The sequence below is a fragment of the Gossypium hirsutum genome, chromosome D06, assembly GCF_007990345.1.
Source record: "Gossypium hirsutum isolate 1008001.06 chromosome D06, Gossypium_hirsutum_v2.1, whole genome shotgun sequence".
Classification (NCBI taxonomy): domain Eukaryota; kingdom Viridiplantae; phylum Streptophyta; class Magnoliopsida; order Malvales; family Malvaceae; genus Gossypium; species Gossypium hirsutum.
The window spans coordinates 12,784,445-12,801,881 of record NC_053442.1 but is presented as its reverse complement, the minus strand read 5'-3'; the positions used below and the strand labels follow the sequence as shown (position 1 = coordinate 12,801,881).

Genomic DNA, 17,437 nt, shown 5'->3' with positions numbered 1-17,437 from the left:
TGAGAACAGAAAAACTCGACAATGAGTTTGGTTGGGATAACAAGTCAGATAGACAAGCCACGATTTTGGTAGCATCAATGAAGCAAGATAAGAGATGTTGCCATTGTAAGAAGTTAGGTTATGTCAAGGTAGATTGTTACAAACTATGAAATAAAAGGGCTGCTGAGAGTAACGAGGAAGATTTAGCTGGTGCTAATTTGGTCGATGACATGGGTGATGATTTCTTATTATTGTCAACAAGTGAAAGCTCTGAGCTTACGTCCGAGTGGATCTTGGATTTGAGGTGCTCTTTCCACATGTGTCCCAACAGGGACTGGTTCTCCACATACAGTTTAGTTGAAGGTAGAGTTGTGTATGGGCAATGATTCACCTAGTAAGGTAATCAGTATTGGTATTGTTCAGATCAGGATGCACGACGAGACAATCAAGACACTATCAAACGTCAAGTATGTACTTGATTCAAAGAGAAGTCTCATCTCCTTGGGAAATTTAGACTCGAAGGGTTGTAGAATTAACATCGAGTCAAACGATATTAAGGTATCCCGTGGGGCTCTCATTTTGATGAAAGGTAAAAAGATTGACAATCTTTATGTTCTGGAAGGATCAATGGTGACCGGTGAAACAGAATGTCCTTCGTCTATTAAGGAGTCGAAGTCGAGTTGTTTGAAGTGGAGACAACTTAGCCATATGAGGGAAAAATGTATGACCATTTTGTAAGAGATGTTCTCTTTTGGATGCATGTTTTGAAAAGATAGGGCACTGCATTCGTGAAAACCAGACTCGGGTCAGTTTTGATTTAGCAGTGCATGAGTCAAAGGCTAGAAGAATTACAGCTTCAAAGCACAGTTTCGACTCAATTAATATCCTAAAAAATTTGAGATAGGCCTGTGGCAGGCTTTAGTAAAGAAGGCACTATGAAAATATGAGTGAAGGTGGAGATTTGTGGAGTATGCCTCGCTTTTCGGTCTAATTAGGACACAATCAGATAGTGACTTCGCAATGAGGAGGAGCTCTTCGTCCTGGCCAGTTGCCGACGTCACAACGAGGAGAAGACCGTCGTCCTGATGACATGACGTCACTTCGTCCTAGTGACGTGAATTCCATGTCATAACGTGGAGACGTGCCATGCAATTTTCTCAATTTTCTTCTCCTAGTTAAACTTTGATTATTTGTTTCAATTGAACTCTGATTAGTGTAGATTATTTTAATGTTATTTGACTTATGAATTTAACTTATAAATAGGCTTTTTACAAACTTAGAAAGATCAACCCATTGCACATTTAAGTATTAGTTTTTTCAAGTTTTCAGAGAATTTTGTGTTTACGTTTTAAGGGTTCTTATTTTTGGGTTTCAGGGTTTAATTTTATCTCTATCTTTGTACTCTTATTTTTTACTATTATAATGAAATTATCATTGCCCATGATTTTTTATCCTTTTCGGAGGGATTTTTCCACCTAAAATATTTGTGTTCGATTTTTTCAATTCCTTTTTTATTTTACTTGTTCGTTACTTAATCAGGTTTATCCTTTACAAATTGGTATCAAAGTTACGGTTCAGCTTTCGCAGATTGACTCGTTCGGTGACACAACAATGATTTTGGATATCGAGAAGTTTGATGGATCACAAATTTTAGTTTCTGGCAATTTCGAATAATTTCGGAGGTAGCTGATGTGGCCGAGGACAAGGGTGTTGATTCATTGCTCTCTACATAGTCTAGTTGAAGGTGGAGTCGTGTCAAATGTCAGGCTCGTGGAAGCCAATGTTATGTAAGAAGGGTTGATTTTTAGAACTTTAAGTGGACTATTTAGTAAATAGGGGTTAGTTAGAACCCAATGACTGAAAGAGGTATTAAAAAGGATAGACTGAGTGACAAATTTATCTTTCAAGACTATTCCTCTTTAAAAGGGAAATATAGTAAAGTAACCGTCAAAAGGCCAGTTCCGCATATAATCCTTGCATGAGAGAATTAGTGAACTCGAGTAGTTTCTCGGATGACAGACTGGCGAATACTATAGACCCAAGGGGGTCCATAATAGACGAATATGCACCTTAAGGGCAAAGTATTATTGTTAGGGCGATTCCCAAGGGAATAACCCAAACAAATTGCAACACAAACGTAGGGTGGAATGAGATTTGAATCGCTAGGGTGGCATAGATCCTTATTAGCTAAACCCATATGTAGAGGGTCAGTAAGTTCTGTAGGACTGAAGCAAGAATATAGAGTCCTCCATGGACGATTCGAATTTGCTATGCCTGCCAAGCAAGACAAGCGAAAGGGGAGAAAAGGATCTGATACTAGCAGCTGACCTCCCAACCATATGGTTAGGGATTAAAAACTATGGGTACAAGTGTGTCCGTTAAGGAAGACAATCAAAGGAAAGAGGGATGAAAGGAATAAATAGAGTTCGCCATTATGGCAGGATACCTTAGAAGCTGTCGAGACTTGACGGATGGCTATAGGTTCAACTAGGGAAAGATCGATTAGCAGTCTATTCACCTATAGATAAACTTGGGGAATGAACCAAATACCGCCAACCCAGATTGAATGAAAATTTTCCAAGACGATTAGGGGTTTAAATATTTCTTTTTACTCTTTTTAAATGCCTCAGCAAGGTTGGAGATAATTTGCATAATATAGTAACGAAACTCACAAAGTTCTTTTGAACTTACAGAATTTCAACTTATGTATGTAGGACTCGTCGGACGAGAAAAGACCTTGAGGAGGGACCAAGCTAGACAGTTGAAAATCGAGGAACGATCATTAATCAGTGTGATCCACATAAGATGGGAAACCATTAGAGGCTCCGCTTCGTGGTCGAATGAGTTGTAACTAAATAATTCCCTTAGAATTCAGAATTGAGACAGTAAACACTTATCCTAAATTATTGTCTCTGTTGTAAAGGTTTTTAAATAAATAGATAATACAGTTTGTTTTCAAAATAATGTGTTCAAATTTGTACGTGAACTGTGATGCCCCAAACCCGAGTGGGACGGTCTGACCTGAATTTCGAACATCATATTATCCACTGAAGTGACTCTTCATTTAAAACTTTACGAACCACACTAACCAACCTTACAGACCACACATTTGTAGAATATTTCATACAGGAAATTAAACCTAAGTGCATGCTTTTCTAAATTAATGATTTCATTTACACAATCAGAAGGTATAAGGTGTACCTTATTACTCGGCGGTCTCCCTTAGTTGCAAATTTTTTTTAGTTCATTTAATTATCATCATATGGAAGAAGTAATAAAACCATCTAAATAAGCAATCAAGCAAGGAATTATAACGTTCAAAAATAAAAAAAAAGTTCGTAATGTCTGTTTACAACCCGTTGAAAATTTTATTTAAAAATTCTAAGTCTAATTTTAGTACTAAACCCTTGGAACAACCCACATTGCCTTCACACCAGAGTTTAAAATCTCAACACACATACTCTAGAAAAAATGCCTTGCGATGGATCACCGATTTACCACCTTCCCTGCTAACCTGCGAACTATTTATCTGCAAGGTAAACTAAGGAGTGTGAGCTTGGAGAAGTTCAATGAGTACACATGCATACAACACAAGTAAACACACTAACACATGTTACGATTTAAACATACCTTAACAATACACATATAACACAATTTTCATACTCAACACAGTGATATATATTGGCAATTCATGAATATGAAACGTAGTCAAATTAATGCTCATTGGATAAACGGATCTCCAAAATGCGCCACATGACTCATAAAGTCGTACGCTATCTCTATGTAAGTTTAGCATGTATGCTCACACTCTCCAAACACACCACACTATCTACAATGACTGGAGCTATGCTCGACATTCCCCTATCTCTCCAATGTTATCTCTGGGCCACAATGCCCAACACATAGTAAAAAGGGGCGAGCACTCACAATCCTATGACATGCCAATGATATCCAACTGTTTCAAGTGTTTACATTGCCAACATATCTATTTAATCACATTTTATTACACAATATAACTGGCTCGCATTACTATTGAGCTCACACTTAGCATTTCAAAATAATATAATTTTGCACTAATCAAAACTCACAATATCATAAATCTCATAATTCACTTATTGGTTCGTGCATAGGGGTGAGCAAAACTCGATTCGACTCGAAAAAATAAAAAAATTCGAATTTCAAGTTAAACGAATCGAGTTATTCGAGTTAATCGAGTTATTCGAATCAACTCGAATTTTTTTTCAAATTTTGAGTTCGAATCGAGTTGAGTTTTTGAATTCGAATAACTCGAATAATTCGAATATCAAACTATAATATTTTACATTTTTACCCCAAACTCCCAAATATTTTTACTTTTACCTCAAAACTTTTACTCCCCTCCCCTCCCAACCCCCCAATATACCCAAAATCCATTTCCCACCAAAATTTTACTTTCCCATTTACTTTTTCTTAAAATTTTACTCCAAAAAACCCTCAAAACCTTTTATTTTCCCCCAAAATTTTTACTCCCTCCTACTTTTCCTCTAAAACTTTTATTCCCTTCCCATCTCACCTCCCATCTACCCCAAACCCTCCCCCTTCCAAAATTTTTTTAATATTTTTCCTCCAAAATTTTACTCCCCCTATTTACTTTCCCTCAAACTTTTATTCCTCAAAACTTTTTATTTTCCCCCTAAACTTTTATTTTTCATTCTGTACTCTCAAATAAAAAATCAAAATTATCCAAAAAAATCACTAAACATAAATAGTAATAGTTTTATTTATATCTACTATTTATATTATTAAATTAAATGTCACATTTTATATTATTTATATTATTGAATTATTTAGTCATATTGAATATTTATATTAAAATTGAATTATTAATTATGCCATAAAATATTCGTGTTAAAATTTTATATTGGTATCAATTTCACATTTTATTTTTAAAATTACTTTTATTAAAAAATCATATTTTTACATTTAATATATTTTTTAATTCCAAAATACATAGTGACAAGAATCTGAAGATAATTGAAACAACTAAGCAAGCAAGCTAACCAATATATAAAAAATTAATAAATAAATTATGAGGCGATGAAAGTTAATAAAAAATTTGATTAAGGCGGACAAATTTTATTACGATGGGTGACAGTGGTTACAAGGACCCAATTTTTTTTTTAAAATTTAATTTGAACAAATATATTCGATTCGATTCGACTCGAATTCCATCTCACTCGACTCGATTTGATTCGAGAAAACTTCAAATAAAGTTAGGATGATGAAATGAGATTCGAAAACTCGATTAACTCGAAAATTTTCGATTCGATTCGATCGAATGTTTACTCCTATTCATGCATGCATAAATGTGCATTATCAATAAATTTTACGTGTTGTAAAAATCTATATTTTATTATTTATTTTTATATTTGTTCGCAAGTATTACATAACTATATATGAATATATATTACATATATATACATACCTATTTAGTGACCTTTGTCACATCAAATTTTAACATATATTAAAAGTCTCATAAATGTATATATACTAAATAAAACAAAACCTATAAACATATATATATTATATAATAAAACTCACACATAATATATATACAACCACACATATATATATATATAACACGCATATATATATATTACTAACTCCCCCATTTATATATCATAAATGCAACACGCATATATATATATATATGTATATTGCCAACTCCCCCATTTATATATTATATATATAACACACTAATATATATTGTATACAAAATAAAGGCCAAGTATATATATTATAAGTTCATGTATTTTAACTATTAAAATCACATAGTGTATATACGTAAATATTCAACCAAAATTGCAAGGATTTGTACAGGGAAGAAGTCAAGGTTTGCATACCATAAATGGGGATTTGCAAGTGTCACTTTGACTCTCTAGATCTTGTAATTCATGTTAAATACAACGTACAAATGCACTCACCTATAACTCATCACGACTCATCGAACTAGACAATTTTATGCTTGCCTTTATCCTGATTTGTTGAGGCTCCACTAACGTTTTCAACTTCGCACAAAAATATACATATTACTAAGCATTCAAAAACAATCTAGCTTACTCTCTTTATGTTCATACAATGACTCTCAACTCACACATACTTATTCGACTTATTTTGTACAATTTATTTCGCTTAATTTCTTCTTTTTAACTTAATTAAATCCTTAATTTCTTCCTCCTAACCCCCTAACTTGTGCCTAATTATAGATCTAGATCTCTAACTTTGCTCAATTTCTTTAATTAATATTTTCTTCGGAAAAACATTGTCCATCCTCATTCTCAAAAGAAAACCATTTAATTTATGCAATAACTCAAAGATTTTGATAAATTGAATTTGTAAACCTCTTAATCTCGTCAAATATGCTACAAATCATTTTAAAAACATCTCTTAGCCCTTTATTATGAGATTCACCATTTTTATGCAAAAGATAGCTTTAAAACCATAGATCTTTAATTTTCTTGCTTTAAAAGACTTGTACATGCTAGTGACGAGACCTATAGAGAAAAATTTAGGATGAATAAAGTTACTTTTTTTTAAACTATGTGAGATGTTACAAACTTTAGGAGGATTAAAGTTGTCAAGGAACATGCTTGTTGATGAACAAGTGACAATGTTATTACATATTATTGCTCATCATCATAAAAATCGAGTTATCAAACATCACTTTAATAGGTCCGGGGAAACCGTTAGTAGATCATTTCACAATATTTTAAATGCTATCATACGCTTATAATATGTGTTATTTAAAAAGGCAGAGTCAATTACAACTAATTCTACAGACCCAAAGTGGAAATGGTTCAAGGTATTGGAGTAAGTTTCATATATAACTTGTACATGATTTAGTTGATTTAGATTTAAATATAATATCCTAACTCTAAGTTTTATACATGTGATGTAGAATTTCTTAGGTGCTTTAGATGGAACTCGCATTAAGATTAGAGTTCCAATAGTTAATAAACCTAAATATCAAACGCGAAAAGGTGACATAGCAACAAATATGTTAGGTGTTTGTACACCTAATATGCATTTTGTTTATGTTCTTCCTGGTTGAGAAGGTTCTATTGCTAATGGACGGGTTCTTCGAGATGCCATTAGTAGGAGACATGGACTAAAAGTTCATCATGGTAAAGTGTAGAATTGGAGGAATTTGAATTAATTTTTAAGATAATACTTTTTTGGGGAAATTAATCATGATAAATAGTTTTTTATAGGTTGTTATTATCTAGTTGATGCTGGATGCACAAACTGTGAGGGATTTCTTACGCCTTTTAGAGGACAAAGATATCATTTGAATGAGTGGCGTCAGGGTTACCAGCCAAGTACTCCAGAAGAATTTTTTTTAATATGAAACATGCTTCAGAGTGTAATGTTACTGAAAGATGCTTTGGGTTATTAAAACTTAGATGGGGAATACTTGGGAGTCCATCATTTTATTATGTGATGGTGCATAATAGAATCATTATTGTATGTTGTTTACTCCATAATTTTATTCGAACCTATATGAGTCTTGATCCTATTGAAGTGAAGTTCTGAGAAAGATTACCTAGTAATGCGATTGATGATGATGAACCGGATATCGTAAATATTCATCCATCAGATGCATGAGCCACTTGGAGGATGGAACTAGCCAATGAAATGTTCGATGAATGACAAGCATCTAGAAATTAGTTAAGTTTAGGGTAAAAATAGTAAATAATAATTTGTTTATGTTATTTGATGTATCTAGTTTATGAAACTTTGGTGGTGTTTGAATTATTTTTCTATACTGTACTAGACTTGTTGAATTATAATTTATTTTCTTTTGATTCATCATGTGTTATAATTTTATAAAGTGTCGACCTTTTAGTTCATAATATTGAACTTAAATTTAATTTGCATTTTTTCTTAAGATAGTTATTTCAGGTTTGTCACGATCAAGTGTTTCTTCCTAAAATTCTCGAGGAACCAAAAGAAAATAGGTTCTAGAAGAAAATGCTGCATTGGTTGCCTGTATGGTCGACTTGCACAATGTTGGAACCTTTAATATAGATACGGGATTCAAAGCCGGTTATTTAAATGAGTTGGAAAAAAATGTTAGAAAAAGTTTTACCCCATGCTATGTTACTAAACCTAATCTTGAATCGAGGATTAGGATATTGAAAAGAGATTGGACAATCGTTTATAACATGCTTAGTGGAAAAAAATAGTGACTTTGGTTAGGACGAGCATAAGAAACTTGTTGTTGCTAAAGATGCTGTGTGAAACCCATATATAAATGTAAGAATTATTTCAAGTCTTTATTATCTTGTTTTGACCAAACTTATATCTAATATGAATTTCTCATTTTTTATAGAGTTATAAAGAAGCTGGTCAATTCAAACATCGTAGTTTCCCTTATTATGACCAACTTATTGCCATCTAGCAAAAGATCGAGCTATTGGGAAAGATGCTCAAACAACCATTGATATTATTGAAGAAATAGATGTTGAGGATGTAGCTACTACAAATATTCATGAAGAAATAAATGATTTCCATGCATGCGAAGCTGATGTTTCTTTGGATGACATAAATCTTTTAGCTACACAACTGCAACCACCTAGAAACCAAGGTGATTCCACATTTTCAAAGAAGAAAAAAAGATTTCTGATGCAAGTGATCATATTTCTTCTACTTCATTTGTTGATGCTGCCACTTTATTGGCGAAAAGCATACGGACCGTTGGCTTTGAAATCAGTAGGAGTATTGCCTCCGAAGTGCTAATTCAACAAAAGTCAGAAATGATCATTCAAGAAAGTGCTCTAAAATTATATCCAACCTTATGTGAAGTAGAAGGTTTAATTGAGGATGAGCCGTATCGCGCGTTGAGTAAAATTCCAGACTATCCAACGCAAATGTTTATTTTCTTTAGTATACCTTCTTCTGTACGATTGGAATGGGTAAGAAGATTTCTTGCTGACCATTAAAAATCATGGTTGTGTTGGTGATATTTTGGTAACTTTTTGTGTTTGTAATATTTGGATGGTATAATGACATGATAGAATGTCATTGCAATGTTGTAACTTTTTGATGTTGTAAAATTTAACATATAGATTATGACATATAAGCTAATGAAATCATGCAATTTTTTTGTTAATATATGAATATTATGTTTGGATATGAAATATAGTTCTCAAGCTATTTATTACTTCTAATTTTTTTTTAGAATAATTAAATTATTTGTTTCACTAATGATATTTTAGCATATTAAGTATGTATTGCAGTTTAAAAATAATAAAGTAGATTATATATTATTTTTATAATATTATATTTTATAAATTTTTAATTCATATTATAATAATTATATTAAAAATATTATTAAATTATATATTATTTTATTAAATTTTATTTAATAATAATTATGTTAAAATATGATTAAATTATTTTTTTATTATTTTTATTAAAATATATTTAATAATAATTTTCTTAAAATTTAATAATAATAACAATAATCATCTCATTTAAGCATTTTTCTTTATACTATTACAACATCTATTTTATTCAACCAAATACAAGAATGCTATTACAGTTCTATTCCATTCCATTCAACCCGAACAATTGAATTACTGATTACAACTCTATTCCATTATAACTTTATTTCATTACAGCTCTATCCAATTACAGCCCTATTCTATTACAGTGAACCAAATGTACCCTTATATTCTTTACACAATTTAATAATTTTTTAATATATTATTTATATTCCTTACCAAAATTATCAACTTTCCTCAAATAGACCTCGAGCTAGAATTATTTAAGTTTGAATTTTCTCAAGCTCTAATTTCTTTTCGGGCGCTAATAGTTAAGAAATTAGATTTTTTTTATATTCGAAAACTATTACCGACTTGGATCGACATGAACAAGCTTTCGAGTTTGGGCCTAGCTTTACTGTTAGATTATATGTTTGGTATGTAAATGAATGAAACAAATCAAATTCGAAGTTGGATTTTATTTATTTTGGGTAAACTACACCCATGATCACTGTAAAATAGAGTTTGTTTTATTTTGGTTAGTTCAATTTTTTTCTCAATTTAGTCATTTTAAATAAAATAATTGTGCGAATTAGTCACTGTAGTTAAAATTTATGTTTTGTTTTAACGGATTTCTAATGTGGCACATCAGCACATTGAATGACTAACATGTGACATTTTTTGTTCACTTTTGACTAAAGTTTAGAGATCTTTCTATAAAGTTTAGGAGGAAAAGGTTTTGGACTAATTACAGGGAGGCCCCTAATCTTTAGTCAAAAGTCAAAAAAAATACCACGTGTCAGTCACTAAATGTGCTGATATGCCACATTAGAAATCCGTTAAAAGAAAACATAAATTTTAACTGCAGTGATTCACACACTTATCTTATTTAGGATTGCTAAATTGAAAAAAAAAACAAAATATAGAATAGACCCTATTTTAGAGTTACCATAAGTGTAGTTTACCCATTTATTTTTAGGCCGCGAGGCCATGGATTTAAGTGTCACAATGAAGGGCCAATAACATGGTCCATTAATATTCGGAGAAACGGCACCGGTTTGTAGAGCCGTATGCAAACTAGGGTTTTCTTATTTGTGTTTATTTTAACTTGAGCTCTTCCATTCTGTATCCTCTCTTCGGCGCGCTTCTGCTTTCCTTCAATCCAATCCAATCCAATCCAGGTCTCTCTCTCTGTCTCGACGTTTCCATCCATCAGGTTTCCTAGAAAACCCAACGAGGTACTCTGAACTTAAGAAAGATCTCTAATACTTTTTGATTTTGAACTGAATGCAGGTAAGGGCTAAGGCAAGAGGGAGTGAAAATGGTTGAGAAAACAAGAGGAAGAAAGGAAGAGGTGGTGACCAGGGAGTACACCATCAACCTTCACAAGCGCCTCCATGGCTGGTAACTGGTCTTTCCCTCACTAGCAAAAATGAATTTCTTTTCTTTGTTTCTTTTCCCCCCTTCTATTCTTACTATTGTGATCTTTGCTTGGCTGGTATTTTTTATTTTTGTTGTAAATTTTGCCTCTTGCTTTGAAAGTTATTTGCTTTACTTATTACTCTTTTCTATATTTCCCAATGTTCATTTGACTTCAATTGTTTGCTTTATTCACATTGTTAGTGAAAAGTAGTTTAAACTATTATACCAATGGATTTGGTTGGCTAAATAATGATTTTCAGGGGTATAAGAAATGGCGCTATAGGGTTGAGCTTGTAAATGATAGTGAGGTTCATGATTCTCATTGTTTTTCCAATGTTTGGTAAATGACTTCAAGTGAAAACGGATAGCTTAAGGTGGCACCACTTCGATTAAGTTAATTGTGCTTGGAAGTTGTATGAATGGATTTTAGTTATAGGAAAATAATGCTAGATTGAATGCCAAATATTACATATTTTAGTATATGGCTTCTTGTTCTTTTGGCAGCCATAGCTTTATGGATAATCTAACTATGATTCTGTCTTTGGATTGGGTGGAATCTTAAGTTATTTCTGCAGCTGTGTATCACTTTTTTCTGGGAATATGTTTAACCTTATGGTAGTTTTTTTTTTTTTAACTTCATGGTTATCTTGTAAAACAGCACATTCAAGAAGAAGGCTCCCAAGGCTATAAAGGAGATTAGGAAGTTTGCAGAAAAAGCAATGGGGACAAAGGATGTGAGAGTTGATGTCAAGCTGAACAAACATATCTGGAGCCGAGGGATCCGAAGTGTTCCTAGAAGGATTAGGGTCCGCATTGCCCGCAAGAGAAATGATGATGAAGATGCGAAGGAAGAGCTCTACTCTCTAGTAACTGTTCCTGAAATCCCAGCTGAAGGACTGAAGGGTTTGGGCACTAAGCCCATCGATGATGATGATGAGTAATTTATTGATGTTTAGTTTTATGAAAACTTGCATTTGTTCACCAAGAAATTTACCCGAGTTTTGGCTAGTGTTACATTTGTGACCTGTGAGACATCATTCTACTCATATATTTGGTTTATTGTTGTCAAGACTATTTAAGCTTGTTCCTTGTGCAATTGAAGTTTCCAGCAGATTTTAGAGTATTGTGGTATTGAAGCTTAAGCTACTATTATATTGTTATGAAGTAGGCCCGGCAAACCCTGTTTTCATTTGGCCATTACAGGATGCTGTTGGGTTCCCAGCTTTTTGATGATAAGAACAAAATTACCAAGTCTAGGTCTTGGCATGAATATTGTCAAAGCCTTGTCATCATCTCAATTGCATATACAACGGTAGATTAAATAAAAACAAACCTGGCATGTTAAGTCTTAAATTTGGAGCTTCTGTTCTTAGATTGCATATGTAGGTTTAGAATTTGATTTCTTGTATGCATAAACCCCTTTTTTATCTCTAAATCATGATGTTATCTACGACCCTTGTCTTTATCCCTAGACTGTACCCTTGTCTTTAAATCATGATCAGAACATATTCCTTACACTCGGGCTTTTCGATTAACTGGAATTTTAGGTGTAACCATGACGGAAAGACCTCTCAAATACCTGGGATGTCAGATGGGACACATCCTTAACGGAAACAGTTCTTTCAATCCACCCTTGGAACGCATTCAAATCAAACTCGCAGGATGGAAAGCCAAACTACCATCGCTGGGAGGTACCCCGTAAGTTGGTACTTATAAAAGCTACTTTGACGTCCATACCAATTTATTCTTCATGTATCAAGGCCCCACAAAATATTATAGACAAAATACACCGAGTTATCAAAAATTTTTGTTGGGGTCACTATTCCAATACAAAAAAACCTACAACTACGTAGCTGGAAACTTCTATGTCGTCCGAAAAGAGAAAGTGGACTAGCTAGCTATACCCCAAACAGAGCTTTTGAACGAAGCGCTTCTATGTAAGCAAGCATGGCGTATTCTCACATAACCACACTCCTTCGGCCAGGCACTACTGTCAAAATACTGCACCAACATCAACTTCCTTGAGGTTGGACTGAAACCAGTGGATTCTTGGACATGGAAGAGTATCCTAAAAGGCCGTGACATATGTTTACGAGGACTTAATATCTAAATCTGGTCTAGCCGCAATGTCTCTATCTGCGGAAACGGTCTAGCACTCCGGCGATACCAATCACAGCAATTACCGTGAATTCCATTAACAGACATGCAAGATACAGTAAACAAACAGTGGCGTTCCCAGTTTATACAAGATCGACTGAGAGACAACTGGACAAATGAACTACATTAGAGAAGTTTCTCTTTAACCGAAAATGAGGACAGGTATGTATGGAAACATAGCTTCTCAGGTGAGTTCTCAGTAAAAGCTGCCTACAACATGCTAATCGAGGAAAACAACCCTGAACCCAATAACAGCCAGTTTCATATAAAATGGGAGGCTCTATGGCGCATTAATGTCCCACACAAGATACAACGAAACGAAACCCTATGGAAGTAATTTACCGTGTAATAACTACTCATAGTGAATACAATGGGGCCTTGCAAACAAAGGGCAACTTACAACCTGTCTGGACAGCAGAAACAAGGGTTGAAACAACAAATATTTGGAACCCCAATACATCAATTCAAGAGAGGTCTACTTCTGCCTATCGCCTAACATTATCGTTCACCTACAATCACCAATACTCAATATAGGGCGCAACAGCAGCCCTCACCGTTGAAAGCCCTCCTCCACTAATCTTTGCTATCTCCCTACAACATCTCGACCAAACCCACAGCAAATTAACATTCATCGGTCAAATTCTATGCCCGCTCCAACGGCTCCGAATTTCAGAATTTTAACATGTGTTATTTATCTCCCCAACAGGAAACGGCGCAAGTATTTCCTTGGCCAATGTCAAGTCCATTGGAAGACTCCCCAACAGATATAATACACTTGCAAAAAGGGATCCAAACACACGTACATGAGGAACGTCATCCACTCCAGGCACTGGTTAACAGGTTGGCGTATCGAGCAGCACACTCCGGGTTCTCAAAGCAATGGTCAACGTAACTTAGAACTACTATGTTTCATTTGTAGATTACCAAAAAAAAAAAAAAACTGAAAAAAGGGCTGAGAAGAGAAATGAAGAGTTAGAAGAGGTGTCAAGTAGTGATTTTCGTTCCACTGAGAATTACTGGTTAACAGGTCTTTGAAGTGCAGAGCTAAAGTTGCTTCTAATTCTAATCATGCTAAACAAGATAAATTCTGCTAAAAAATGAGCCTAGATGAGCTGAAATGCTGCTTAAATTGAGCTTATATAAGATGTGTAAATATCTCCATTAGTAAGAAAGCAAGTATTGCTTCTATTTAATTCCTGCTTTTCGAATTCATTTTTTTTTCTGATCTTTGTAGGAAATTACAAAAGAAAACATACTACTTCCCATGGAAATCAGACATTGTCTTGTTTCCATCTCAGGCTTCAAATATTACTCAAGAAGGTAGTTTTATCATTTAATTTGTTACTAAGATAAAACTGTAGGTTTCAGACATGAGGTAAAGAAGACGTATATATTATTGCATTAGATGATAACACTAACATCCATATATAACAAACATGTGCTGTTAAGGATGAACAGAGAAAGAACAAAAATGAAGAAACAGTTTTACTTTTACAATTCTTTTCAAGGTACGTAATATGATTGCCAATGCGCAAAAATTACTAAAACCCACAAGTATTAAACTGAAAATCAAGACCATTTTCTCAGGTCATCTTAGAAAAATCCAATCACAGATCAGCTCTTCCTGGATATCTTGGGAAGGGAATAACATCTCTAATGTTCTCGATGCCAGTGGCAAAGAGAATCATTCGTTCAAAGCCTAGCCCGAATCCACAATGCTTAACAGTTCCGTATCGCCGCAGGTCAAGATACCACTCATATGGCTCAAGAGGCAACCCCACCTCCAAAATTCTGCGAGGAATAGCAACAAACCATGACAGGTCAGCAGTACAAAACAAAAATACCATCATGGCATGAACGAGGGAAACACTCCCACATACCTTTCCCGAATGACCTCATAACGTTCTTCCCTTTGGCTTCCCCCGATTAGTTCTCCAACCTGAAATATTTGAAAAATATTAACTCAAAAACGTGACAAAGCAAAAAGGTAAGATTGTAAATGAATATGTAACGACAGAATAGGAAGTAAATGCCGACCTTGGGCACAAGGACATCCATAGCAGCAACAGTCTTCAAGTCATCATTGAGCCTCATGTAGAATGCTTTTATTCCCTTTGGGTAGTTATAAACAATAAGGGGCTTCTGAAATTTAACTTCAGTCAAGTATCTGCAAGGCCAACGCAAAATAGGATTTAAGCATCCACATAAAGCATAGGATTTAAGCATCCACATAAAGCAGGTAGAAGAAACAATAAGAAAGACTTGCATACCTTTCATGCTCAACATTTAAAGCAGGTCAAAAATAATAAAAAAGACTTGCATACCTTTCATGCTCAGAAGCCAAATCAATCCCCCACTTCACTTCATTCTCAAATTTCTTACCACCTCTCACAGCTTCCTCTAAAAGCTCCACTGCTTCTGTGTATGATATCCGTACAAAGGGAACTGAAGCAACCATTCTCAACCGATCAATGCAACCTTTATCATAACTTTTAGCCATGAATAGCATATCGTCAAGGCATTTATCAAGCAACCAATTGCACATATACTTCACATAAGCCTCGGCACAGTTCATGTCATCCTGTAAAAGCATCCAATCTTTTGACTTAATTTTCTACATAGATGAAAGTAAAGGAGTACTATGACGCCAGCCATACCTGAAGATCTGCAAATGCTATTTCAGGCTCTACCATCCAAAATTCTGCCAAATGCCTTGAAGTGTGAGAGTGTTCAGCCCGAAAAGTTGGCCCAAATGTATATACGTTACTAACAGCACAAGCATATGTTTCAACCTGCAGTTGCCCAGAAACTGTCAAAAAAGCTTGGCGGGCAAAGAAGTCTTGAGTGTAGTCGATCTTCCCATCCTTCTTGGGAATCCCAGGTTTCAATTTAGATCTCTCCTCCAGCTTAGAGAGATTCTCCTTTGCTTTGTTAAGTTCAGCCACAGAAGCAGTGATTTCCGATTTGCTTGCTTTGGCAGCTTTAAGCTGTTTAACAGCCTCTCCTCTCTCGCTCACAACTTGCCTAGCTGCTTCTATGTCAACCTCCGATGGAGGAGGGTTTTTAATCAGTTCCTTCTCCAGCTTTTCAGATTCACTAATCAAAGTTGTGACTTGAAACATCTCACCAGCTCCCTCACAATCACTAGTAGTTAAAATTGGAGTGTGCACATAAAGGAAATTATGCTCTTGGAAGAATGAATGCGTAGCAAAGGCAAGTGCGTTCCTAATTCGAGCAATGGCTGCAATCTGAATCCACATATAATTACCAAGAATTACAAAATAACAAAACAAGTAGCAAAATACCTATTGCACAGCATTAAAAGGTTCCTAAATTTACCAAATTTGGTTTCCAATTGAACTCAGCACTGTTCATTTGTCAGGAATATTAATAACTATACCTTCAATGTTGTTTAGTAGTAGTAAAATTTTTAGCTTTTTTTCAGGGAAATAGTGTTATTTTTCAACGTTCCATAAAAAGAAGGGATGAGCATTCAATTTGAGTAATGATTCATACCGTGTTGGTCCTAGCTCGAAGATGAAGATGATCTCTCAAAAATTCAAGCGTGAGCTTCGTTTTTGGAATCGGGTACTTAGCAGGATCCACCTCGCCTACAGAAACAACTTTTTCGACTCGAAGCTCAATCTTCTGCCTCGTGCCTTCAGGTGGCACCTTCAATATCCCATCCACCACCACGCAGGTGCCGGTCGCCACCAGCTTGCTCAGAACAGCCAGTCCGGCGTCCACAATCACCTGCAAGTTCGCCGGGCACGACCCATCATTCAATTCCAAGAAGGCGAAAGTTCCTTTCCCTTGCTCTCTCCCTGTCTTTACCCAACCACCGGCCCGGACTCGTTGCCCAGCAAGGCCAGCCCCGCCATCTGGCCGGCCCACGATGGAACGGATCAGGACACGGTCAGAAAATGCGTGTTTCTCAACGGTGTCGGTCAAGTTCATCGCGGCGAGTTGGTCCGACGGCGGCAGCGCCTGATCTGTTTCCGCCATTGGATTTTTTGAGCGTGACAGAAATGAACGGGGAAAATGAAGGCCTTAGAGAAACTTCAGTGATATAAACCCTAGAACTAGACTTTATATGTAATTAGGAGCGATCTGTTGCAGCCAAGACTACATTAATTTCGATGTAGTCCAATGGGGGCAGGGTCACAATGTCTTGTTTCGTACACGTGTGCCTTTTTAATTGGTGCATAATGAGTCCCACGGAATCTTTGATTTCTTTTGCGTCTGAAACTGACGAAAAAACTACCAAGGATTCAGAGAGCGCGTTATTTTAAGGTGGAATCTTGTTTTCATGCTGGCGCTGCTACAATCATACTTTGTCCAAAAACTTCTTTATA

General features: G+C 35.1%; 2 protein-coding genes across 3 annotated transcripts; one reads left to right on the top strand and one right to left on the bottom strand.

Moving 5' to 3' along the window:
• The first annotated feature begins 10,490 nt into the window (after nt 1-10,490).
• LOC107901141 (60S ribosomal protein L31) lies at nt 10,491-12,048 on the top strand. Of its 2 annotated transcripts, none has more exons than XM_016827021.2 (3): nt 10,491-10,684; nt 10,797-10,907; nt 11,584-12,048. In XM_016827021.2, the coding sequence occupies exons 2-3, from the start codon at nt 10,825-10,827 to the stop codon at nt 11,864-11,866; spliced, it is 366 nt and encodes a 121-aa protein (XP_016682510.1). In that variant the 5' UTR covers nt 10,491-10,684; nt 10,797-10,824; the 3' UTR covers nt 11,867-12,048. The 2 variants fall into 2 exon arrangements, with proteins under 2 accessions (XP_016682510.1, XP_016682511.1); XM_016827022.2 differs by having other exon boundaries at nt 10,511-10,719.
• Nucleotides 12,049-14,458: 2,410 nt separating this feature from the next.
• On the bottom strand, nt 14,459-17,146 carry LOC107901140 (asparagine--tRNA ligase, cytoplasmic 1). The gene is made up of 6 exons (XM_016827020.2): nt 16,599-17,146; nt 15,740-16,330; nt 15,407-15,663; nt 15,120-15,249; nt 14,963-15,021; nt 14,459-14,873 (listed from the first exon to the last, which is right to left on the bottom strand). The coding sequence occupies exons 1-6, from the start codon at nt 17,085-17,087 to the stop codon at nt 14,690-14,692; spliced, it is 1,710 nt and encodes a 569-aa protein (XP_016682509.1). The 5' UTR covers nt 17,088-17,146; the 3' UTR covers nt 14,459-14,689.
• Nucleotides 17,147-17,437: the final 291 nt, after the last annotated feature.

Coding starts and splice junctions, on each gene's coding strand:
- LOC107901141 (XM_016827021.2), top strand. CDS start 10,825: ATGGTTGAGAAAACAAGAGGAAGAAAGGAAGAGGTGGTGACCAGGGAG. Junction 10,908..11,583: donor CACAAGCGCCTCCATGGCTG/GTAACTGGTCTT, acceptor CTTGTAAAACAG/CACATTCAAGAAGAAGGCTC.
- LOC107901140 (XM_016827020.2), bottom strand. CDS start 17,087: ATGGCGGAAACAGATCAGGCGCTGCCGCCGTCGGACCAACTCGCCGCG. Junction 16,331..16,598: donor TTCGAGCTAGGACCAACACG/GTATGAATCATT, acceptor ATGTGGATTCAG/ATTGCAGCCATTGCTCGAAT. Junction 15,664..15,739: donor TAGCATTTGCAGATCTTCAG/GTATGGCTGGCG, acceptor ATGCTTTTACAG/GATGACATGAACTGTGCCGA.